A 26540-nucleotide genomic window follows, 5' to 3' on the forward strand; every position below is an offset into this window, starting at 1 on the left:
ATAGCAGAAAATTTGTTTTAACCCTGTGTCTCCTACACTTGGCTTTGCCAGACCAAACACATGCCAAATAAATAAAAACATGAGCAATCCTATATGCTAGCTTTTATCATCCCCTTTCTAATGAAATAATCAAGGACTAGGGAGGTGAGGAATTGTGCTTAAGATCACGAATCAGTAGGTGACAATTGGGGTTTGAACCCAGGACTTCATATTAGGAAGCTGCACTGAAAGGCAGTAGAAGAGGGAGATTAAATAAAGGTGGGAGTAGCAGGAGAAGTTATAGGAAGGAGCAAGGATTGTGAAGAACTGGTAGAATTTTAACATGCAAAGATGAGAAAGCAGGGAGCACTTTTGGCAAAGGAACTGCTTAGACAAAAGTGTGCAGGCTGTTAGTACCCAGTGGGCTTGGAGGGCAATGTACGGTGGATTGGTTGGGGCATAGAGCCTTGGGAGGGAGAACTGAGAAGAAGGCTGACGCGAGAGGGTAGGGCAGTTTTATCAGGGGATGAGAAGCTTCTAAATAATATCAGAATGAAGAATGAGTAATTCAGATTTAATTTTATAGACCATGAGGGGACAGTAAACCTTTCTAAGCAGGAAAGTGATACCATCAATAGTAATTATGACCTCAACCTGACCACTGGATAAAAATAAGATTCATAATAATTATTGTGAATTATATATTTACCATAAAATAAAAGGAATTTTATTCTAGGTATGAACATGTGTCATTTCACTCAAGTTTCACGATAGTCCTATCATGGAATGCGATAGGCATTCTTATTTTTCTATATTTTCTAGATAAGGCAGCGAGAATCAAGAGAGACTGAAATCTCTGCCTTGCTCACCTCGCCGGTAAGCGGCAGAGCCGGTACTCTGATGCCGAAACTGCTGCTCTGACCGGTACTCCTCACCCTGAGCATAGCTAACAGTTCCTGCTGCACCTGCTTTAGAAGAGTAACTTCAGGAGTTCCCGTCGTGGCGCAGTGGTTAACGAATCCGACTAGGAACCATGAGGTTGCAGGTTCGGTCCCTGCCCTTGCTCAGTGGGTTAACGATCCAGCGTTGCCGTGAGCTGTGGTGTAGGTTGCAGACGCGGCTCAGATCCTGCGTTGCTGTGGCTCTGGTGTAGGCCGGTGGCTACAGCTCCGATTCGACCCCTAGCCTGGGAACCTCCACATGCTGCGGGAGCGGCCCAAGAAATGGCAAAAAGACAAAAAAAAAAAAAAGAGTAACTTCATATTGCCTCACAGAATGTCGCAGAAACGAAAACGAAGATTGGCCCACCGTGGAATTAGGCCTTTAACTCTTTTACTGCTATAAAGAAATCGATGACTCTGGCTGAATCACATTCATTTATTTAAGAAATATTTGTTGAGCATTGACTTTTCTCTCTCTTTTTTTCCTTTGTCGCTGCCACACCTGCAGCACATGGAAGTTGCTGGGCGAGGGGTCAAACTGGAGCTGCTGCTACAGGCCTACACCACAGCCACAGCAGAGCTGGATTCAAGCTGTATCTGTGACATACACCACAGCTCACATCAATGCCAGATCCTTAACCCACGGAGTTAAGCTAGGGATTGAAGCCATATCTTCATAGACACTTCATTGGGTTCTTAACCCACTGAACCACAACAGGAACTCCTACTGAGCACTGACTTTTGCGTGACAACAGGACAAGATTCTGGAAGAGGGAATGTATAGACATCTATTCTCCCATCAATTTACCTGCAGATGAACTGACTCATTAAGAAAATTAATTGAGCTTCTTTTATTTGCTTAGGACAGTGTTTCCTAGAATTAGTTATGTTAAAGTTAGGCAGTAATATGTGCAGTAGAAATTAACACAGAAATAGCCTTAAAAATTAAGAAAGACAAACTATTTTTGCAGAGAAATTTTCACCTGAAATGCAGATTCAATTCCAGAACAGATGGAAATTCTTCCTGAAGCTTCTGTCGGTAAGCTCTCCAAGAGCTTTCTTCTTTCATTGTTGCTTTTTATTTGGATTAGCTTGCTTTTGATGTGGGCAGTAGTATCAAAGTCGACTACGCCCACCCAGGATCCATTTTCAATGGTCTGTAGCAGGAAATACTTGACTGCTTGGTTCATTCGATTTAGGCGATTGTGATTCTGAATAAAAAAAGGATAGGAAAAACAACCAAGTTGGTTTTGACTGCAAATGATAGCAGGTCACATGTAATGTGTGTTGGTTAGAATTTTCTATGGCAGTATTTAGTGTTATTAAAGAAAGCAATTATAAATGGTTGAGGTGCTAAACCCGAAAATATAGTTCTGTGTATTGTGGGGTATATGATAGTACAGTAAAGAGCGCACACTTTTAACTAGAGCTGATTTGGGGCTGCAAACTGCACAAATAAGAGCTGGCGGGGAGGAGAGAAGAGCATCCGCCGAGCAGTAGGATGTGAGGCTCACCTACATGCAGAACTATTTGCATGGAATATTTGCTGAACACTAACCAAAGACCCCAGGATTCTGATAGAGCAAGAAAAACTTCGCAAAACTGGGTAGGACAAAAGAAAGGAAAAAGAAGAAAAAGAGACAATGAGAAAGGAAGCTGGACAGGACTTGCACCCCTCGGAGGGAGCTGGAAAGAGGACAAGTTCCTGCACCTGGGAAGTGCCCCCACCAGCGAGGGGATCAGCCGGGACAGGGGAGGAGCTTTGGTGTCCTGGAGGGGACACAGCAATCGGTGTGAGGCAGTTAAAATGGGAACCGTCCTCCACAAACGTTCGGTGCTATGGCCCTGACCCTCCCAACTGCATGCTGGAACAGCCGGGGGTGGGGAACTGAAACCCAGCCTTGGAGATCAGACTCAGAGCGAGCTGGGGCCGGCTACACGGGGGAAAACTTGGGTTGGCTGTGCAGAAAGGGACCAGAGTATAGGACGATCAGTCTGAGGGTAAAAGCTGAGGCAACCCCGTCAGGCTTGGAGGCTAGGTGCCGTTGTTTGGGGGTGCTGTTGGGAAAGGGCGGGGTCTACCATTACAGCCTTGTTCCCTGGGCTCACTCTCAGTCTGCAGGACACCTACTGCTCCAGCTCCAGGAGCCACCTGGGAGCAGCCCCTGCCCTTAGGGCTGCAGAGAATGCAGAGTGGCAGAGTCACCTCTGGAACAGCACAAGTGCCAGCAGCCCAGCAGGGGACCACAAGAGCAGTTCACATTCCATAGCCAGGGAACAGTATGAGCAGCATGGATCCACAGCTGGCCACAGGAGGCAAGAGTGCCTGGTAGGCAGGCAGAGTGACCATGGGACCAGCATAACCTCCATGGCTCCTGCCAGCAGCCCTGCAGGGGACTGCAGGAGAGATGCATGTTGACAGCTGCGGCCACAGGAGCCACAAATGGCCTTGAGTATGGGCAGAGTGACACAAGCTCCGAGGTGGCTACAGAGAGCACTCCTGCCAGTGGCCCCGCAGGGGAGGGGCCACAGGAGTGTGCAGTCCTGCGGCTCCAGAGAAAGCCGTTTAGCAACACTTAGGGAGCAGCCCCCACCCTTGGGGGTACAGAGAGCGCTCTGTAGAGTGGCCAAACAGTGCTGCTTGCCCCTCAGCTACAAAGAGCAGGCCCCATTGCCTCCCTAGCAAAGGGAGGGACTGCAGGAGCAGCTGGTGACTTTCCAGCTACAGGAGATTGTCCTGAGAGCTGCTTGGTAATGGAAGGGGTCGCAGGAGCCACTGTTCCCCCTGCCTGCCCACTACAAGAGCAATCCTGTAAACCATGAACCACTGTCACCTCCCTCATGGACCCCATCCCTAGCAGCCACTTGGCTCCTGGAGAGGTATTATGATCCTGCTCCCAGTGCGTGCTCTGGGTACATGTAAGCTGCTGCCACCCCTGAGAACTCCAGGACTGGGCACCAGCTGCTGCTGCTAAGGGGACAATAAATATGGAAAGTGAGACAATATGAGATGACAAAGAATTAGGTTTCAGACAAAGGAACAAGACAAAAATACATAAAAACAGGGAAGAGAGGAGGAGGTAGGCAATCTACCTGAAAAAGAATTCAGAGCGAAGAGAGTAAAGATGATCCAAGGTGCTGGAAAAAGAGTGGAGGCACAGACCAAGGAGTTGCAAGAAGTGTTTGCCAAAGAGCCAGAGAATTTAGAGAGCAAGCCAACTAAGATGCATAGCACAATATTTGAAATAAAAAATACACTAGAAGGAATCAACAGGATAATGGAGGCAGAATGAATAAATGAGGTGAAAGACAGAGTGGTTGAAATCACTGCCACAGAAAACAATAAAGAAAAAAGAATGAACAGAACAGAAGAGAGTCTAAGAGACCTCTGGGACAACATTAAATGTACCAGCATTCCATAATATAGGTTCAAAAAGGAGAAGAGAGAGAAAAGGCTAGAGAAAATGTTTGAAGAGATTATAGTCAAAAACTTCCCTAATATAGGAAGGAAAAACTCGCTCAAGTTGAGGAAGCACAGAGAATCCCATGCAAGATAAACCCAAGGAACAACACAGCAAGACACATACTAATCAAACTGACAAAATGAAATACAAAGTAAAAATATTAAAAACCACAAGGGAAAGGCCACAGATAACAGACAAGCGAGCCCCGCAAGGATAACAGCTGATTTTTCCGTAGAAACTTCGCAAGCCAGAAAAGAGGGCAAGATGTATTTAAGGACATGAAGTGGAGGGGCTGATGACGCGGAGGCGCCTAGAACCAAGACTACTCCATCCAGCGAGGCTCTCATTCAGATTTGATAGGTCAGGAGCTTTTCAGACAAGCAAAAGTTAAGGGAATTCGGCACCTCCAAACCAGCTCTACAACAACTACTAAAGGAACGTCTCTAGGCAGAAAAGAATAAGCCACAACTAGAAACAATAAAATAGCAAATGAGAACGCTCACTGGTAAAGGCGAAGATAATATAAATGTAGGAAATCACCCATTGACAAATATGATATCAAAACTAGCAAGCATGATAAGAGGACAAATGCAGAACATTAAAAGTGCATTTGAGGGAGTTCCTGTCGTGGCGCAGTGGTTAACGAATCCGACTAGGAACCACAAGGTTGCGGATTCGGTCCCTGGCCTTGCTCAGTGGATTAAGGATCTGGTGTTCCTATGAGCTGTGGTGTAGGTCGCAGACGCGGCTCGGATCCCGCGTTGCTGTGGCTCTGGCGTAGGCCAGTGGCTACAGCTCTGATTGGATTCCCAGCCTGGGAACCTCCATATGCCCGGGGAGCGGCCCCAGAAAAGGCGAAAAGACAAAAAAACAAACAAACAAAAAAGTGCATTTGAAAATAAGATACCAGTGACCAAAAACAATTCTGAACATGTATAGATGATTATATCAAAATCTAATGGGAACCACAAACCAAAAAACTATAATGGACAAAGAAGAAAAGCAATTCAAACACAACACCAAAAATAGTTAGCAAGTCACAGGAGAAGACAACAAAAGAGGAAGGGGGGGGAAGACCTAAAATCACAATCCAAAACAGTTAAGAAAATACCAGTAAGTCCATATTTATCCGTAATTACATTGAGTATAAATGAATTAAATGCTCCAACCAAAAGACACAGACTGGCTGAATGGATACAAAAACAATACCCATACATAGGCTGTTTGCAAGAGACCCACTTCAGACCTAAGGGCACATGCAGAATAAAAGTGAGGGTGGAAGAGGCATTACATGCAAATGGAGTCACCGCGAGAGGAGCAATATTTGTGTCATACAAGAGACACTTTAAAATAAAGAAAATCACGAGATGAAGGACACCAGGGAATGATCCAAGGATCGGTCCAAGAAGTTATAACAACTGCAAATGTACATGCACCCAGTGTAGGAGCACCACCGTATATAAGGCAGCTGCCAGCACCCATAAAATGGGAAGCTGAGCAACACGATAATAATGGGGGACTTCTAACACCCCACCTACATCAGTGGACAGATTATCCAGACAGAAAGTCAATGGGAAAACACAGGCATTAAACGGCACCCTAGACCAGATAGACTTGACTGACGTTTATAGAACATTCCACCCCAAACCAGCAGAATATACATTCTTCTCAAGTGCACATGGAACATTCTCCAGGATAGATCACATCTTGGGCCACAGATCAAGCCTTGGTAAATTTTTAAACACTGAAATTATTTCCAGCATTTTCTCTGACCACAATGCTATGAGACTAGACGTCAACTACAAGAGAAAAAACAAAAAACAGCACAGCCCAAAAACTCATGGAAACTGAACAGTATGCTACTAAACAAGCAATGGGTCATTGAAGAAATCAAAAGATACTTAGAGACAAATGGCAATGAAGATGTGACAATCCAAAACCTGTGGCCACTTCAAAAGCAGTTTTGAGGGGGAAGTTTAGAGCAACACCTCTCATCTCAGCGAACAGGAAAAGTCTCAAACAACCTCATCGCCCACCTAAAACATCTAGACAAGGAAGAACAGCCCAAAATTAGCAGAAGGAAAGAAACCATAAAGGTCGGAGCAGAAATAAGTGAAATAGAGACAGAAAACAATAGAGGAGATCAATGAAACCAAAAGTTGGTTCTCTGAAGACCAGCAAAATTGATAAACCCTTAGTCAGACTCATCAAGAAAAAAAGGCAGAAGGTTTTGTTTCTTGTTTTTTGTTTTTTTGTTTGTTTGTTTGTTTTGGTCTTTTTAGGGCCATACCCATGGCATATGGAGGTTCCATGGCTGGGGTCAAATCCGAGCTACAGCTGCTGGTCTACACCACAGCAACAGCAACGCCAGATCCAAGTTGCATCTGCAGCCTACATCATAGCTCACAGCCACGCTGGATCCTTAACCCACTGAGCAAGGTCAGGGGTCAAACCTGTGTCCTCATGGATGCTAGTCAGATTCTTTTCCACTGAGCCACAACGGGAACTCTGGGAGAAGGTTCACATCAATAAAGTTAGAAATGAAAAAGACATTACAACTGACACCACAGAGATGCAAAAGATCATAAGAGACTACTACGAGCAACTTTGCCAATAAAATGGACAACCGAGAAGAAATGGACAGATCCCTACAAAGATGCTACCTACCAAGACCGAACCAGGAAGGAATAGAAAATATGAATAGACCAATCACAAGTACTGAAATTGAAAATGTGATTTTAAAACTTCAAAAATACAAAAGTCCAGGAACTGATGGCTTCACAGGTGAATCTTATCAAACATTCAGAGCAGAGTTAACACCTATCCTTCTGAAACATTTCCAAAAAATTGGGGAGGAAGGAACACTCCCAAGCTTTCTCTATGGGGCCACCATCATCCTGATACCAAAACCAAAGATACCACACTCAAAAAAATTACAGGCCAATATCACTGATGAACATATATGCAAAAATCCTCAACAAAATATTAGTAAACTGAGTCCAGCTATATATTAAAATGATCATAACACCGTGCTCAAGTGGGATTTATCCCAGGGATGCAAGGATTCTTCAATATCTGCAAATCAATCTGTGTGACACACCACATCAACAAACTGAAAAATAAAAATGATATGATCATTTCAACAGATGCAGAAAAAGCTTGTGACAAAATTCAGTACCCATTTCTGATAAAAACCCTCCATAAAGTGGGTATCGAGGGAACCTACCTCAGCATAATAACAAATCCACAGCTAACATCGTTCTCAATGGTGAGAAACTGAAAGCATTTCTGCTAAGATCAGGAACAGGACAAGGATGCTACTCAGCCATTAAAAAAAAAAAAAAAAAAGCACGAAATAATGCCATTTGCAGCAACATGGATGGAACTAGAGATTCTCGTACCAAGGGAAGTAAGTCAGAAAGAGAAAGACAAATGCCATATGAGATCACTTATGTGTGGAATCTAAGATATGGCACCAATGAACCTATCTACAGAACAGGAACTCACAGACATAGAGAGCAGACCTGTGGCTGACAAGGGAGAGGGGGAGAATGTGGGATGGATGGGGAGTTTGGGGTTGGTAGATGCCAACTATTGCGTTCAGAATGGATGAGCAACCAGGTCCTGCTGTACAGCACAATCTCTTGGGATAGAGCATGATGGAAGATAGAATGAGAAAAAGAATATATCTATATATATATGATGTGTATGTATATGTATAATATATATGATATGTATGTATATGTATAACATATATGTGACTGCGTCACTACGCTGTGCAGCAGAAATTGACACAGCACTGTAAATCAACTATACTCTTATAAAAATAAAATCCACAAAAAAGTTTTAAAATGAAGGTTTTAAAGCATTCATCACAAAATTTTCAGATCTTAAAAACGAGTATCTCCGGCAATCATTTAATGAGGTAAAACAGTATGCAAGCTATCATCTAGTACTCAGATATTGATAGCCTGTTAAGTGTAAGATTAACACAAGGAAAAAATCCTGAAGTATCATGATTGTTGAATATGCATAATTAAAAACTTAAGAAAAGAAGAGCTAGAGGATAAGGTGGAGGCTTGAGCGGAACTAGGGGTGATGACTCACAACTTAGAGACTCTCTAAATTACTCTCTAAGGCTTCTGTACTATTTTTCCCAAAGTGAAACCACTCCCAGAGCTCCCAGAATCCATCTAGACTGTAGTGGACGGACTTCCTCTAGAGAGTGGAGTCTCCAGACGTCCCAGTGGGTGAAACTTACCAGACACGCAGCTGAATCCTGAGAGGCCAAGTGCTTGCCTCTGCCTGTTCCTCTTTGTCTCTTAGCCTCCCCACCACTCCTCCACCGGTGGGCTGGTGGGACGTGGCTCTTTGGACCCGTCAGGGCCCTCATTTGTCTTTCTGCAGCCACTGAGGCCAAGCCCCTCACGCAGTTGTCTTCGTCTAGCCTCACCGCCCTCTGATCTGTGCTGTCTCTTCCCAACACATGTCCAGGTTTCCCCATGAAGCTTACCCCCATGCTTTCAGATTTGTCAAGAACCAGGCACACAATTCTCTCACTGATCTTCAGCAATGAGAAGACGGGTGGCGGGGGTGGTGCTGCAATAGGCACCGTGCCCTTAAAATCCTCGGAATTGCTGATCACCTCCCAGGTGCTTCTGGAATCGCACTTTTTATTCTGAAGGCTTGGAGCTTCTCGGTTATGGTTTTTTTCATTACAGAACCTAGTGATCTAAAGGTTTAATAAGATTAAAAATGTTTTACATACAATCCAAATGTCCATCGACAGAGGATTGGATTCGGAAGATGTGGTATATATACACAATGGAATACTACTCAGCCATAAAAAAGGATGACATCATGCCATTTGCAGCAACATGGATGGAACTAGAGAATCTCATACTGAGTGAAATGAGCCAGAAAGACAAAGACAAATACCATATGATATCACTTATAACTGGAATCTAATATCCAGCACAAATGAACATCTCCTCAGAAAAGAAAATCATGGACTTGGAGAAGAGACTTGTGGTTGCCTGATGGGAGGGGGAGGGAGTGGGAGGGATCGGGAGCTTGGGCTTATCAGACACAACCTAGAATAGATTTATAAGGAGATCCTGCTGAATAGCATTGAGAACTATGTCTAGATACTCATGTCGCAACAGAAGAAAGGGTGGGGGAAAAAACTGTAACTGCAATGTATACATCTAAGGATGACCTGACCCCCTTGCTGTACAGTGGGAAAATAAAAAAAAAAATGTTTTACATATAACGCATTTAAAGATCTGAGTATACACTTGATAAAAATTAAGATGCTATGCACATTTTCTGTTTGTTGAGGGAAATATGATTCAGTGAGGAGTCAGTGCCATAGCAGTGCGGATTTTCAGTATCGGTGATAGTAATAATCTTAGTAAGTAACACTGGGTGAGTGCTTGCTGTGTAGCTGCCAGGGGTAGTCCTGGTCACCTGCAGAGGTGTCTTATAAACATGAGGACCTGCCCTTCGACTGTAAACAGACAGTCTGAAGCGGTGATGGGCATACTTACAGAATCGATGCCTTGCATAAACATTATGGATGTCTTTTCAGTTTGGTGTTTATCAGGGAAGAACTGGCAGTCTTTTTCATACAGTTTCGTATTAGCATCAACTCTGCAAGTTCTAGTTACACAGTTGTTCTCTTGACATTTATAAACTCTGTTTATACCAGTGATATCTATGGAACACCTGAAAATATATGACATTTAGTCCTTGAAGCAACATAACCATTAACAGTTTTTAAAAATCTCCAGTGTTTCTCTTCATAATAATCCTTGTATAGAGGTTTTTATTCTCATTTGTGTACCATACCTATAATATTCTGACAGCAAAGTTTAAGGGTTTCTACCAGGGTAGTTATCTATTTTCCAAGAAATTGCAAAACAGTTTTTTTCCTTGTCTTTTTAGGGCCGCACCCATGGCATATGGAGGTTCCCAGGCTAGGGGTTGAAGCAGAGCTGTAGCTTCCGACCTACGCCACAGCCACAGCAATGCTGGATCTGAGCTGCGCCTATGACCTACACCAACAGCTCATGGCAACGCCAGATCCATAACCCACTGAGCGAGGCCTGGGGTTGAACCCGCATCTGCATGGATCCTAGTCCGCTTCGTTAACTGCTGAGCCATGACAGGAACTCAGCAAAGCACATTTTAAATGGGCCCTGAAATGGGTACAATGGCTGAGTTTTCTGCTTATATTAAAGCTGTTTGCCGTCTTGCTTAAACTCAGATGGGTGGAGGCACTCCTTTTAAGACATTTCTCCTGCTGGCTTTGAGGCAATAAATGCACTGTAGGTATCTGGAGAAAACTTGTGAAGTGTACAGCTGCAAACAGAGTGAGGTATCAGTAAGTTATAGAGCAAAGCATATTTTATTTTAATTTATTTTGCTTTTTAGGGCCACTCCCACGGCATATGGAGGTTCCCAGGTTAGGGGTCGAATAAGAGCTGCAGCTACCAGCCTACACCACAGTCATAGCAATGCAGGATTCGAGCTGCATCTGCAACCTATACCACAGCTCATGGCAATGCCAGATCCTTAACCTACCGAGCAAGACCAGGGATCAAACCCACAAGCTCATGGTTCCTAGTCAGATTCGCTTCCGCTGCACCATGACGGGAACTCCAGAGCAAAGCATATATTAGACACATGCTTTATTGTATGAAATTGGACACAGGTTGTAGTGATTACAGCAGATAGTCTGTGATATGAATATATCCAATTTTTAAAATATGTTTCCAGTTCAATTTCAGGAAGCAGTAATTATATTTCACTCAATCGTTTAGGGACTCTCCTAAACGAACCTGTCTATGCTTCTGTTACCTCCAAGCCCAGGGAATGTATGCTGTTATCTGTATTTACAGCCATGATGAATGTTCTGTAGCAGAGACTAGGTGTTTAAGGGTGATGTAGTGTAAACAAGTGTCAGCAATGTAATGCTCATTAAAATAATTGTCCTGGAGTTCCCGTCGTGGCGCGGCAGAAGCGAATCCGACTAAGAACCTTGAGGTTGCGGGTTCGATCCCAGCCTCTCTCATTGGGTTAAGGATCTGGCATTGCCTTGAGCTTGTGGTGTAGGTCGCAGACGCGGCTTGGATCTACCGTTGCTGCGGCTCTGGCGTGGGAACAGCTGATTAGACCTCTAGCCTGGGAACCTCCACATGCCGTGGGTGTGGCCCTAAAAAGACAAAAAGCAAAAACAAAAAAGTGTCCCGAAACTCATGAATGGCGCCTTCACTGAAATCATGTATCTTTCAACTTGCACATTTGTGGCAAGTCCTCAGCCCCAGTAGTGCTTCTAATATTGATGGCACTTAATTTAACTTTAAATGAACTCCCCCAACTATTCTCCTGTCTTGATCTCAGAACCAAGAGGATTGTCTGTTAACTACGATATTAGGTTGTATTTAAAAATGAAATTTAAATCTGAAGAAATTTGGCTCTTTGAAGTTGGCTGATTTCCTACTCATTTACTGCTACTTCTTACTCATTTTTCCTCATTCTTTTGTAGTGTAAATAATTTTGATCTCCTAGCATGTATTACAAACCTTTCTATAAAACACTAACTTCAGCACAAATGAGTTCTGGCAGTTGTGGTAGAAAGGTGTAAAAAATATGTCAGCTTGTCTACCAAACCCTCTTGAGGTTACATGTATTTTAAACGGTTTCTAAACATTTTCTAAAAAACCAGGAAATCATTGTTTAGTGCATTGCTTCTGTTACCTGCATTGAGGCGAAAATGAATACATGGCTTTTGAAAGAACTCAAACTAAGGAAAAGAAGAAATTAAAGCCTGCAGTAATTTAGGACGATTTAAATGGCCATGCCTTGTCGCTTCAATTTTCTTTGACTTCGCCATGTAGAAAGGCTCATCATCATTGTACTCATCAAACACGCCCCAGCGGAGATGGGCCCACTCATGCACAAGTGCTCTGCCTGTGGGGAGATATTCCAAATATATGATTATAATTTGAAGGACAAAGTATATCTCATATTTTTAAAGGTATTTTTTTTCCTATTACAATAATTTTGATTTTAAATGACTGCCATCATTCACAACATCTTTATGTTACGTGACATTACATTATACCATAAAGCATATTATTTTTTATTCCACAGCCTGTTTAATCAACGAAACATTTCTAGAGTATTTCCTATGGCCCAGATAGACTGGGCTTGGGTATTTGCGGCTATATGGTAGGAGACTGACATCCACACTATAGTTAGACTGGGAGCCTCCTTCAGGTCAGGAAATACAATGTTTTTCTTCTGTGTCATTCATCCTTCCGTATATTCACCCAGTTTTTCAATTATTATTTTATTCATTCACCATGTTGCCTCTTCTGAGCTGTGTATCCTTTCTTAACCTTCAATTTCATGTCTGTAAAATGCATTTTTGTTGGAGGTGAAATTGTCCCAAAGTGGCTAAAACTGGTACCTGGGGTTAATAAATCTTAGATATTACAATGGTGTGTGTATCCTGTAAGCTCAATGCCTAACAACACAGGCAGATGTGTAGTACATGTGAGGTGTGAAAATATCATGGGGGGCATTAGGAAGAAAAGAGTCTAAAACGCCTCCTGAAGTGGGCGATACACAACGAGATGGAGAAAGGCTCCTCTAAGCCATGTGTGATTGTGGTGATGCTGAAGTGAACTGGCTCAAAGTGCTTAACCTCGAAGTAGCACTCACTGTATAGCAGTGCTATTAATTACGTATTTAGCACTGTCAATATGCCCGAAGATATGAAGAGGAATAGCTTATAGTCCTTGACTCAGAGCTGCTTAGAGGCCAAGAGGTTAATTAACATTTTTCCCCAAAGAATCCAGGGTGAAGGGAAGGATGCAGGTAAATGAACAGAGTTGAAGGAAGAAGAAATAAGGAAAAAACAAAAGAGAGGTTTCGCTTTAGCGAAAATGAGGCCAAACTTTTGAGGAAAGGGAGGTGGAGATAAGGGAGGAAATACAGTGTGTTCTGTTACATGTTTCTGTAAAACAAATTAGCTCATGTAAGATTTGAAAACAGGAGGACGATGTAAGTATTATGCAGATTTTGTTTCGTCTTTTAGTCTTTGTTACGCAAGCTGTGGTCCTTGTGGACCACGGCAGGGACCCCTGGGAGCTCGTCAGAAACGAAGACTCTCAGGCTTGCTCTAGGCCTCATGAATCAAAATCTGAATATTAACAAGATCCCCCCATACGTCCTATACCTATTCAGTTTTAGAGGTACTGGTTTGAGTTTCCTAGGCAATGGGTGCCAGAAGAGTGAGTACATAATTACAACCTTTGCGATGGGAGAAAAAGTCCTATCAGCTGCTGTAATCGGAATTTAGTGGGTCAGGAGAAAATGTGAAGCTGCGCATACCTGCAGCTCGCTCTCTCTTTTGGGGCACGCCAGTGACATGCAGACGTTCCTGGGCCACAGGCTGAACCCACACCACAGCAGCAGTGACAAGGCCGGCCCTAACCACCACACTACCAGGGAGCTCCCGGAGCTCTCTCCTTATAGAGTTCTACTTGCAGACTTGCTTCATTCTCAGCTGACAGCAGTTGCCCCTCACGCATCTTAGTCTGCAGCTACCAGACTAAGGGTTTGATGTGGCAGTCTGGGTGCGCGGGTACACGATTGCTTCGAGTTTTGATATGGGAGTCTGTGTGCGCGTGCGCACGATTGCTTCGAGTTTTGATGTGGCAGTCTGTGTGCGCGTGTGCACGATTGCTTCGAGTTTTGATGTGGCAGTCTGTGTGCGCGTGTGCACGATTGCTTCGAGTTCCAGACCCCATCATTGGAAATGCGTCCGTGGCCTCCTGCGTTTGTATCTCTCCTCGTGACTGCCGGCTTGGATGTCGTGTGTGTGGATGATTCCTTCCTTCCCTATATGTCTACCCTCATCAGGGAGCCGTCTCATGTTCCTTACTGCAGGTACATTTATTTTATTTTCAATGATTTTTAGTTTTTCCGTTACAGTTGATTTACAGTGTTCTGTCAATTTCTACTGTATAGCAAGGTGACCCAGTCATCTCACATTATCTCTGTCATGTTGCATCACAAGTGACCAGATATGCATCTGTTAACCCCAGACTCCTAGTCCATCCCACTCCCCCCTCCCCCCGCCCTTGGCAACCACAAGTCTCTTCTCCAAGTCCATGAGTTTCTTTTGCTTGGAAAATTTCATTTGTGCCATATATTAGATTCCATATATAAGTAATAGCATATAGTATTTTTCTCTCTCTTTCTGACTTACTTCACTTAGTATAAGAGTCTAGTTCCATCCATGTTGCTGCCAATGGGCACTATTTCATGTTTTTTTTTTTTTTTTTTTTACAGCTGAGTAGCATCTTTGTCTTGTTCCTGATCTTAGCAGAAATGCTTTCAGTTTCTCACCATTGAGAATGAAGTTAGCTGTGGTTTGTTATTATGAGAAGAGGTAAAATGGTCATTGTATGCAGATGACATGATACTATATACATATAGAAAAGCCTAAGGACTCCACCCAAAAACTACTCAAACTGATGAACAAATTCAGCTAAATAGCAGGATACAAGATTAACAGTCAGAAATTGGTTACAATTATGATACTGACAATGAAATATTAGAAAAGAAGCCTCTCATTTGTAATTTTCTTGTTTCTGATTGTGGTGTATTCTTTTCCATCTAGAGAAGTTCCTTTAGTATTTGCTGTAAAGCTGGTTTAGTGATGCTGAATTCTCTTAGCTTTTGCTCATCTGTAAAGCTTTTGATTTCTTCTTCAAATCTGAATGAGGGCCTTACTGGGTAGAATAATCTTGGTTGGAGGTTTTTTCCTTTCATCACTTTAAGTATATCATGCCATTTCTTTCTGGCCTGTAGAGTTTATGCTGAAAAATCAGCTCATAATCTTATTGGGGTTCCCTTGTACGTTATTTGTGGCTTTCCCTAGCTGCTTTCAAAATTTTCCCTTTGTCTTTAATTTTTGGTCAGTTTGATTAATATGTGTCTCAGGATCTTCCCCTTTGGGTTGATTCTATATGGTAATTGTTATGCTTCCTGGATTTGACTGAGTTTTTCCTTTCCCATAGGAAGGAAGTTTTCAGATATTTTCTCTTCACATACATTCTCTGGCCCTTTCTCTTTCTCTTCGCCTTCTGGCATCCCTATAATGCAAATGTTGGTGCATTTAAAGTTGTCCCAGAGGTCTCATAGACTGTCCTTGTTCCTTTTCATTCTTTTGTCTTTATTCTGTTCTGCAGTCAGTGATTTCCAGCAGCCTGTCTTCCACCTTGCTTATTCATCCTGCCTCTTGTATTCTGCTATTGGTTCCTTCAAGTGAATCTTTTGTTTTTGTTATTATATTTTGCATCACTGCTTGTTTAATCTTTAAATCTTCTATTTCTTTGTTCAGTGTTTCTTGTAATTTATTAATCTTTGCCTTCAGTTTTTTTTCTGAGATCTTGGATCATCTTTAATATCATTACTCTGAAGTCTTTCTCATGTTTCTCTTTCCAGTTCATTTAGCTGATTTTCTGGGTTTTTATTGTGTGTTTTCATTTGGTTCATAATTCTCTGCCTTTTCATTTTGTATAGATTTTTAGTGTGGTCTCCTTTTTTGCAAACAATAGGGTTGTAGTCTCTCTTGCTTCTGATGTCTGCCCCCTTTGTGTCTAAAGTTGGTAGAGGGGCTTGCTGCAGGCTTCCTGATGGGAGGCACTGGTGCCTGCTCACTGGTGGGTGAAGCTGTTTATTGTCCCTATAGTGGGTGGAGCTTTGTCTCTGGATGTGATTGGGGGCAGCTGGGTGCCTAGGAAGACTTTAGGCAGCCTGTTTGTTGATGTGGGACTGTGTTCCTACCCTGTTTGTTGTTTGGCCTGGGGCTTCTCAGCCCTGCTGGGTGGGGTCAGATTTTCCCAAAATGGAAACCTCCAGGGGAACTCATGCAGATAAATAAGCCCAGGACCTCTGCCTCCAATGTCCTGCCGCACAATGAGCCACAGCCTCCTGGTACTTTCCCACCAGACCCTCTGAGACATGTATATATTTGGTCACACCAGCAACATGTGGAAGTTTCTGGGCCAGTGACTGAGCCCATGGCACAACAGCCACCTGAGCTGCTGCAGTGACAACTGCAGAATCTTTAACTCTCTGAGCCACAAGGGAACTCTCACTTTCACTTTTTAAAAAGTGTTTCAGCTCTATATGAGTGTATGTTGGTAGGCGTTGTGGCAGCAAAACACAACAGTGGAGAGGTTGACTGTGCGGTCTGAATCACTTCTTTTGGTACTCCTGTTGTTGTTGTAATTGTTGTTATAATTTGAATAGGTTTTTGAGAAATCCTTTTCTGGCCTTACTATTTCCAGAAACCTGTTGCTTTTCAGGTATACAGTTTGACAGAATGTGAATTTTTTTTTCCCTCATGAACACAGATATCACTGTATGGAAAAACTCCTGTCTGGGAGGAAGAAGGGAAAAAAAATGGGAAATAGCTGCAGTGGGGGCTTGAGAAGAGAACAAGGGTGCCCTTGGTGACATTGACTGAAATGACTGGAGAATAATTGGCTTTCAGGATTGGAGAGAATATCTTCTAGCAGGTGGGAAATGAAGGTGGACACGAGGTTGGAAGTAGAGAGGAAGTAGGTAGAGGCTCTTTTCCCAATGAAGGTCTCTCTCTTGTCTATTGGGATTGAAACCTAGAGAAAAGTGATGGAAGCCTTAGAATAGCTTCTATGTGGAATGAGAAGGGAGCTGAGAAAAGTACGTTCAAACACTATCGAGTAGCTTTGAGGGCTTCAGTGAGCTTTGGAAACATTTTCTTAAAACATATCAATTAGTTTTATAATTTTCTTTCACAATCTTGAAAATGTATTAATAGGAGCCAAAGAAACTGTGTGGAAATTCAGTTCAATGGCTAGTTGAGTAAAACTAAGGATAAGGTGAGGGAGTTGACACAACTGACTTCATTGGACATGCCAGGTAGGAAAGAAAGTGTATCTAGAAGGGCACAAAGGATTACGGTGCCAAGGAGAACAAATACAGTCAGACCAAAGTATAGGGAGAAGGAAGACTGGGCTGAGGTGGGGAGCAGGTCCAGGCAATGGCGAGGACCAGCTCTAGCTGACAGTTTGGCAGAAACGAGACTTTATGAATCGTCACTGAAGGGGCAGTGGAGGAGGAAGAGGTGATTCTGGGCTGTAAGGATGCAGGAAGGCTATTGAGTAGTCACGTGGGCTGGGCTCTCCTTTGACAACGATTTTCATTTTCCTCTGAAAAATAATGTCCTTTAGCTCATTTGAAACAATGGTCTTAACTTTTTAGATTTAAATAGGTGAAATTGCCATTTTAATAGGTAAAAAATGATCACTTATAGATAACTTCATTTGGTTCAAAGAATGGGTTGACTAATAGCAGCAGCTAACAGCCTGTGGGTGTTTTGTCTTGGCTAGGAGCTGTCATCTTGGCTCTTTTCAGCTTGTCATGCACCTGCCTTCCATGGAGGTGACATGTGATTGATTAATATCCAGCAGTGGAGAACTGAAAAATTAAAATCTAAAAAGTATTCCCTTTGAAAAACATTTATTATAGCTTTCCCATGTCCAAATTTCTGAAGACACTGAACTGAATATAATTAAAAGGATTATCTAGTTTAACATTCTCAATGATTCTTTAAGGTAGGAGCTCCTCTAGCCGGCATTTTTAGGAAATAAGCACAGAGGAGCTAGGTCCCTTGTCCAAGGTCACCCACAGCTGTAGGGGAGTCAGGATTTGACCCTCGGGACTCTGGCTTCAAGGCTTGTACACCAAACATAGATACAAAGCTGCTTATTGGTTGACGAAAATTCCTACCTGGTGGTCCAAATTCATTTTGCTTTTTTCCGAGTACAAAGTCGGGGGTGAAATGGATGTATTCTGCTTTTTCTCCACACGCGGTGAACTGCTTGGTATACGGCTCGTCTCTACCTGGGACGGTCGGTGGTGCAACGATGACATCAGCCTGCGAATGTTTCAAAAGATTTTTAAACCATCAGAATGGGAATGATAACATTTGTCTGAAAAACTCAGAAATGATTAATTTAGGTCAAAACTGAGCAGCAGCAGAGAAAGTATTTTTTTTTTAATTTTTAATTTTTTTATTTTCCCACTGTACAGCAAGGGGGTCAGGTTATCCTTACATGTATACATTACAATTACATTTTCCCCCCCACCCTTTGTTCTGTTTCAACATGGGTATCTAGACAAAGTTCTCAATGCTACTCAGCAGGATCTCCTTGTAAATCTATTCTAAGTTGTGTCTGATAAGCCCAAGCTCCCGATCCCTCCCACTCCCTCCCCCTCCCATCAGGCAACCACAAGTCTTTAGAGAAAGTATTTTTAAGAGAAACTTTTTGACTCTTACATGTTTGTAGCTTTCGTGTTTTGGCCTCTTGTATTGCGTGTTCTTCCAGCTCTCTGGAATTAATATTGATACATTTTTGAAAAAGAATCTTTTTTCTGTGGCTTCAAACAGAAACGTCGAAGCCGTAGTCACCATGTCCTATTATGACGGGAAAAAGAGGAGTGAGTAGGTTCAGGGAGGTGGAATAGATGAACGGGCATTCGTCACAGGCATTTCTTATCACTACACATTAACTCAAAAAAGCATCCGACTGGTGAGAAAGGTCTCTGATTCAAAATCCCAGCTTTGTCTCTTTTAGTCCAAAATCATGGCTTAATCCTGCACGTTTAACGGTTGTCAGTCTTACATAATCCTCTATCAAAGGCAAATACTTATGTTTGATGTTATAAGGAATTATTTAATAAGATAAAGGTATGGACTTTGGAAGTATCTAGACTTGGTTACAATGCTGGCTTTTAAACCTTGGCTGGTTTATATGACTTTGGATTTCAGTCTCCTTATCTCTTTAATGTACTGTTACCACCTGTCTTTGAGCCTGGCATAAAAGTGAAATAAGCTATAAAGTACTCTACACATAGGCAGTCATAAAACTCATTGACATTATTACTATCGTAATTTCTGGTACAGGACAGCCTTATCTGATGCACGCTGAGGAAACCAGATTTTAGGGGTGGGCTGTAGCAGAGGTTTTTCACTATGCTTTCACCTCCCAGAGAGGCAGCTCTGGTTTGGGAAGGAGAGAAATGGAAAAATTCACCAGAGAGGCAGAGCTTCTTGCTCTCCCATCAAGCTGCAAATAACATCACCTTACGTTGTGCGGTGTCCTGAGCCTCAAAAGACGATGATTGGTAGGAGAAATAGTTCCTCCATAGAGCCTGTTATCCAGCAGGGGAAACAGATGGATGAAAATTCTTTGCTAGTCTGTTCTCCATGGTCAAACCCACTGAATAATCGAGGAAAACTGGGCACTATGGCTGTGCTGGCCTCTTCATGTTGCTGGCAGCTTCAGCGTCTACAGTATTGTTTACTTCAGAGTAGATTTTCCTTCTCGATACTTCCTGACCTAACATAAACCCACAGTGGAATGCTTCTTCTTCAGGAATTCCAGGACAATCTCCCCTGTTCTCTGGGAAAGTCTAGTGTGCTCTTCATATATTGCAGAGATCATTAAACTGGGCTCACGGCAGGGGTCAGCCAGAATTCCAGGGCATTCTTCCCTGTTTTCTGGAAGATAGTCCAGTGTGCTCTTAATGTACAGAGATAATTAAATTGATTGGGCTCAGGGCAGGGGTCAGAGTACAAAGAACTGAAGACCCAGAGGAATGACTATTACTAGGAAAAGGGCTTTAGGGAGCTCCCAAAGCATGTTCTCCCAAACACTTCTCAATTTATGGTAATTCTATATTTCCAAGTGCTCAAAACTGAAGTTTTCTGTGACACTGACTTGACCTCCATCCCTCCTCTACCCTACGCATCTGAGCTGTCAGCAAATTTCTCTGCGATGCTCTCAGGATATGTCTAGGATCACACCATGTTGTGATTTCTGCCACAATATGCCTGTCCCTAGTCACAATCACTTCACCTGCAACAGCTTCCTACCCGGTGTCCTCCTACACCTCTGTGCCGCGGCAGAGCTGGTGCAGGGTGGGACCTCTGTGCTGAAGCAGAGCTGGTGCAGGATGGGACCTCTCTGCCCCAGCAGAGCTAGGGCATGATGGGACCTCTGTGCTGAAGCAGAGCTGGTGCAGGGTGGGACCTCTGTGCTACAGCAGAGCTGGTGCAGGGTGGGACCTCTGTGCCCCAGCAGAGCTGGTGAAGGGTGGGACCTCTGTGCCCCAGCAGAGCTGGTGAAGGGTGGGACCTCTGTGCTGAAGCAGAGCTGGTGCAGGATGGGACCTCTCTGCCCCAGCAGAGCTAGGGCATGATGGGACCTCTGTGCCATAGCAGAGCTGGTGCAGGAGGGACCTCTGTGCCACAGCAGAGCTGGTACAGGACGGGTGACAAGAAAAGCCCCCTGCAGAGTTTCCTCAGCACTGCCGCCCCAGTGACCCCAGAACAGTCATGAGCACACACCTCTCCTCTGCTCAGAGCCTTGTATGGATTCTCATCTCGCTCGGAGTGAAAGTCCAGATCTTTCCAGCGGTCTGGGACCTGCTGCCTTTCCCCCTTTAGCTCTCCCCAGCCTTCCTCCTGCCCGTTCACTGTTGCTTCTTGGTCACATCAAGCATGCGGTCCCCTCCATGCCACTGCACCTGCTGTCCCCCGCCCCCCAGGTCTCCGTGGCCCTTCCCTCACGCACCTCGGGCCTCCGTCAATGTCACGTCCACAGTGAGGCCTCCCCTGATACCCCGCGGGAGACGGTAACACACATTGTCCCGTCCAGCCCTGCCAGCCCTGCCCATCCCCTCGCTGACTTATTCCACTGCCTAGCAGCTCACTACCCCTGACCTGCTCTGCAGTGGCACGCTCCTGGTACCTCTGTAATCTGGAAAGAATGTGTGCTCAGCAGATCAGGGCCCTGGAAAAATCCCTGCTCCTTCTCCTGGCATGCCATGAGCAAGCCTTCAGTAAACAACTGTTTAAAGAGCAGACGGGTTCAACTGCCGATTCACAGGCAGAGAAACTGAGGATCGGGAGGTCCCTGCGCCTTTTGGGCTTTGGTCCTGTGGTGAGACAGGGTAGAACCCCGTCTGAAACCCTTGCTTCTCACTGCCCAGTCCTGCATCGTCCTCACTGCCCATGCTGCTTTTAGACTTCTGGAGACATTTCCATTGCAGTCATTAGCTACTAACTTGTCTTCTTCTCTGCAGTTCAAACCAGAGAACTCCATTCCTTCCTTACCTTTATCTCTGTGATGAGTGTTTCATCTTCTGGCACAGCAGGGTCTATAGCAATGAGGACGCCCTCGTAGCCATTGGCGTTCAGCTGAACCAAGGAAGTTCTGGACCCTTGCAGCAGGTGTAGGACCAAGAGGAGGACAGAGCTGAAGAAACCCATCCTCCCTCTTGAGTCGTCCTGGCCCAGGGCTGGCTTGTTCAAGAGGCTTTTCTTTCTCACCCCTCTCTTTCTCTCCCTCCCCCCCTCTCTTTATGAGTATATATGTATATATTTTATCACGGTTGGCTGATTATGGGGTATTGACTGCACAAAGGTCAGTGTTGTGTCTGTGGGAGAATACTTGGGTTGCAGGAACACAGTGGTTTCATTGCATGTTACTGTAAAAATGGTCAAGAAACATGCTAGAAATAAGATTTTTTTCATAAAACAATTTGTGTCTTTTCTTATTGGGATACATTTTCAATACTTTATACTTCTGGTTAATTTTCTGAGTATAGACAAATGCTTAGTACTTTCCATAGCAAGCTATGTGAAAATTAATAAAAATTTGTAATGAAATTGATAGAAACAGAAATGACAGTGGTGTTCCTCAATTTTACAAAGTGGTTTTACTGGTAAATTATCTACCGAGAGTATAAATATTGGATCATTATGTAAGACTATTCAACGTAAATTATACCAAATTGTGTAATTTGGCTTAGAGACTTCAATGAAAAAACAATTTTTAATTGAAGTATAGTTGATTTACAACACTGTGTTAGTTTCAGATGTACCGCATAGTGATTCAGTGTTTTTTTCAGATTAGATTCCACTTTAGGTTATTACAGGATAATGGGTGTACTTTCCTGTGCTCTATAGTGTATCCTTACTGCTTACCTTTTCATACACAGTAATTTGTATCTGTTAATCCCATAACCCTAGTTTGTCCCTCTCCTCTCTCTCTCTGCTTTGGTAACCACAAGTTTATTTTCCATTTCTAAGTCTGTTTCTGTTTCATGTTATACTAATTTGTATATTATTTTGATTTCACATATAAATGATATATCATATTGTCTTTGCCTGAATTACTTCAAAAAGTATAGTATTTTCTAGGTCCATCAATGTTGCTGCACATGGCATTATTTCATTATTTTTAACAGCTGAGTAATATTCCGTTATGTGTGTGTATACACACATGCACACACACATTCTACATCTTCTTTTTAAAATTTTTTATTTTAATTTTTGTTAAAGAATAGTTGATTTGCAATGTTGTGCCACTTTCTACTGTATACTAAAGTGACTCAGTCATACATATATTCATTCTTTTTTTAAAATATTATTTTCCATGATGGTCCCTCCCAGGAGATTGTATATGTAATATGTCTTCTTAATCCAGTTGTCTGTTGATGGGCACTTGGGTTTCTTCTGTGTCTTTCATACTGTTTTCCTTGGTGGCTGCACCAAATTACATTTGCGCCAACAGTGTAGGAGGGTTCCCTTTGCTCCACTTCCTCTCTGATATTTGTTATTTGCAGACTTTTTGGTGATGGGCATCCTGACCAGTGTGAGATGGTACCTCATTGTGCTTTTGATTTATGTTTCCCTGATGATTAGTGATGCTGAGCATCCTCTCACATATCTGTTAGCTATCTGGATGTCTTTTTTGGAAAAATGTCTATTCAAGTCCTCTGGCCTGTTTTTGTCTTTTTTTTTTCTTTTAGGGCTGCACCCCTGGCATATGGAAGTTCCCAGGATAGGGGTCAAAAATCATCAGAGCTACAGCTGCTGGCCTACGCCACAGCCACAGCAATGCTAGACCTGAGCCTCATCTGTGACTACACCACAGCTCACGGCAATGCCAGATCTTTAACCCACTGAGTGAGGCCAAGGATCAATGGATCCACAGTATGGATACTAAAAATAGATACTCTTGGGTTTACAACCCACTGAGCCACAGTGGGAACTGCCATTTTTTTTTTTGCATTTTTTTATATTGAGTGTACAAACTGTTTGTATATTTTGAATATATCCTTATTGGTCATATCCCTTGAAAATACTTTCTCCCATTTTGCAGGCTATCTTTTTATTGTGTTGATGGTTTCCTTTGCTATGCAAAAGCTTTTAAGTTTAATTAAACCCTATTTTAAAATTTCTGTTTTCATTTCTTTTGACTTAGGAGACTAATCAAAGAAAATGTTGTTATGATTTACGTAAAAGAATATTTTGCCTGTTCTAGGAGTTTTATGCTTTTTGGTCTTACATTTAGGTCTTTAAACCAGTTTGTTTTTGTATATAATGTGTGGGATGTTCTAATCTCATTGTTTTACATGGGGCCATCTGGTCTTCACAGCACTACTTGTTGAAGAGGTTGTCTTCTCCATTGTATATTCTTGCCTCCATTGTTATAAGTTAATTGAGCATGGATACATGGGTTTATTTCTGGGCTCTGTGTTCTGTTCCATTGATCCATGTTTTTGTGCTAGTACCATGCTGTGTTGATTATGGTATCTTTGTAGTAAAGCCTGTAGTCTGGGAGGGTTATACCTCAAGCTTTGTTCTTTTTTCTCAGGATTGTTTTAGCAGTTCAAGATCTTTTGTGGTTCTATCTAAATTTTAGGATTCTTCATTATAGGTTTTTTTTTCTAACCAAAAAGTGTCCTTGGTATTTTGATTAAATTGTAGGTTTCTTTGGATAGTATATCCATTTAAGTAATATGAATTATTCCAATCCAAGAGCATGGAATACCTTTCCATTTCTTTGAATCATCTTCAGTTTCCTTTATCAATGTTTTATAATTTTCAGAGTATAGTTCTTCCACCTCTTTGATTAAGTTTATTGCTTGGTATTTTATTCTTTTCAATGCAATTTAAATGGAATTGGACCCTTGCTTTCTCTTTCTTCTGTTTCATTATTAATGTTTAGAACAGCAACATTTTTCTGTATATTAGTCTTGTATCATGTTACCCTGCTGATTTTTTATTTAATTCTAGTAGTTTTGGGATGGAGTCTATACAGTTCTTTATATGAAGTATCATATCATCACAAATAGGGATGGTTTCACCTTTTCTAATTTGATTACTTTCATATTTTTTTCTTATCTGATTGCTCTGACCAGGACTTCCAATACTATGCTAAATAGAAGCAATAAGAGTGGGTGTCATTGTCTTGTTTCTGAATTTAACAGCAGATCTTTCAGCTTTTCACCATTTATTATTATGTCGGCTGTGGGCTTGTTATAAATGGCCTGTATTATGTTGAGATATGTTTCCCATATACACACTCTGATGAGAATTTTTATCACGAACAGATGTTGAATGCTTTTTCTGTATCTATTGAGATTATCATGTATTTTTTTGTACTTTTTAAAAATTAATGTGGGGAGTTCCCATTGTGGCTCAGCAGGTTAGGAACCTGACTAGTTAGTATCCATGAGGATGCAGGTTTGATCCCTCGCCTTGCCCAGTGGGTTAAGGATCTGTGTTGCCATGAACAGTGTGTAGGTTACAGACATGGCTTGGATCCCACGTTGCTGTGGCTGTGGCTGTGGCTGTGGTGTGGACCAGTAGCTACAACTTCAATTTATCCCCTAGCCTAGGAACTTCCTTATGCCACAGGTGCAGCCCTAAAAAGGAAAAAAAAATTAATGTGGTATATCACATTGATTGATGTGCATATGTTGAACCAACACTGTGACTCTAGAATAAATCTATCTTTGTCATGAGGTATGATGATTTTTATATATTGTTGAGTTTGGTTTGCTAATATTTTTTGGAGGATTTTTGCACCTGTAGTCAACAAAGATAATTTTGGCCTGTTAATTTTATTTTTTGTAGTGTCTTTGTCTGGTTTTGGTATCTGGGTAATGGTTTCCTTATGGAATGAATTTGGGATCTCTTCACTTTAAGAATAGTTTGAGAAGGTTGGGCATAAGTTCTTCTCTATGTGTTTGGTAGACTACCCCCGTGAAGCTGTGTGGGCTGGGACTTTTGTTTGTAGGAAGTTTATTTATTTATTTTCTCTCTTTTTTTCCTTGTCTCTTTTTATTTTTATTTATTTTTTCTTTTTTAAGTGGCTGCACCTGTGGCATAGGGAAGTTCCCGAGCCAGGGGTTGAGCCACAGCCACTGTAGAAGCAACACTGAGTAGTTAAGCTGCAAGCCACATAGGAAGTCTGTAGGAAGCTTTTTAAAATTACAGATTCTATTATACTTCTGGTGATTGGTCTTTTCAAATTATCTGCTGCTTCTTCACTCAGTGTCGGCAGGCTGTATGTTTCTAGAAATTTGGCCATTTTTTCTATTTTCAAATATGTTTGTTGGCATATAACTTTCACAGTATCCTCTTGTGATATTTTGTATCTCTGTGATATCAGTTGTTGCCTCCTTCACTTTTTATTTTGTTTATTTGAGTCCTCTCCCTGTTCTTCTTTGTGAGCCTGGATAAATGGTAATCAGTTTTTTTTTTTTTTTTTACCTTTTCAAAAATAAATATCTCCTGGTCATTGGCATTTTCTATTGGTTTTATTTGTTTTTGTTGTTGTTTTTTATCTCCTAAGTGAAAGAATTATAAAGGCTTTGGTAAAATAAGGAAGATAGGATAGAATTGAATTATTAGAATGAATTAAAAAATCCTATCCAGTGAAGAAATAATAGAAAATTTATTTTACAATTTTTGTTGTATAAATACTATGAAAACCTATAACGTTTTTATGCGTTGACACGAACATCAAAAAAATACAGCAGTTTGCTGGTTGTCATAGTTTCTAGTTCCCTTTAAAGAGATCTGCGCTACTGTAGATACCCACTCGTAACTCCTTCAGTGTTTCATGACCTCCTTTTGGAACTTGGTGTCTGTTAGACTGCAGAGGTCCGTTTCATTGTTTGCTCCCTCAGAGTAATTCTCCTGTTCTTTTACCTGGGAATGGTTCCTGTG

General features: G+C 42.2%; 2 protein-coding genes across 6 annotated transcripts in view; one reads left to right on the plus strand and one right to left on the minus strand.

Annotated features, from left to right (window-relative positions):
• LOC100512780 (calcium-activated chloride channel regulator 4) overlaps nt 1-21814 on the minus strand; it is a 45401-nt gene extending 23587 nt beyond the window's left edge. The window contains 7 exon segments of the mRNA XM_085024279.1: nt 1900-2131; nt 8898-9116; nt 9934-10111; nt 12250-12358; nt 18239-18386; nt 18789-18926; nt 21630-21814. Of these exon segments, the coding sequence (XP_084880405.1) occupies nt 1900-2131; nt 8898-9116; nt 9934-10111; nt 12250-12358; nt 18239-18386; nt 18789-18926; nt 21630-21785 (1180 nt within the window). The 5' untranslated portion in view covers nt 21786-21814.
• The window catches only part of ODF2L (outer dense fiber of sperm tails 2 like), a 604788-nt gene that overhangs the window by 313331 nt on the left and 264917 nt on the right, over nt 1-26540 (plus strand). The window lies entirely within an intron of this gene.

The sequence above is a fragment of the Sus scrofa genome, chromosome 4 (assembly GCF_054392235.1).
Source record: "Sus scrofa isolate SSC_HxYL_T2T_F1_AM1 chromosome 4, Sscrofa_HxYL_maternal_Yorkshire_Landrace_v2.0, whole genome shotgun sequence".
NCBI lineage: Eukaryota > Metazoa > Chordata > Mammalia > Artiodactyla > Suidae > Sus > Sus scrofa.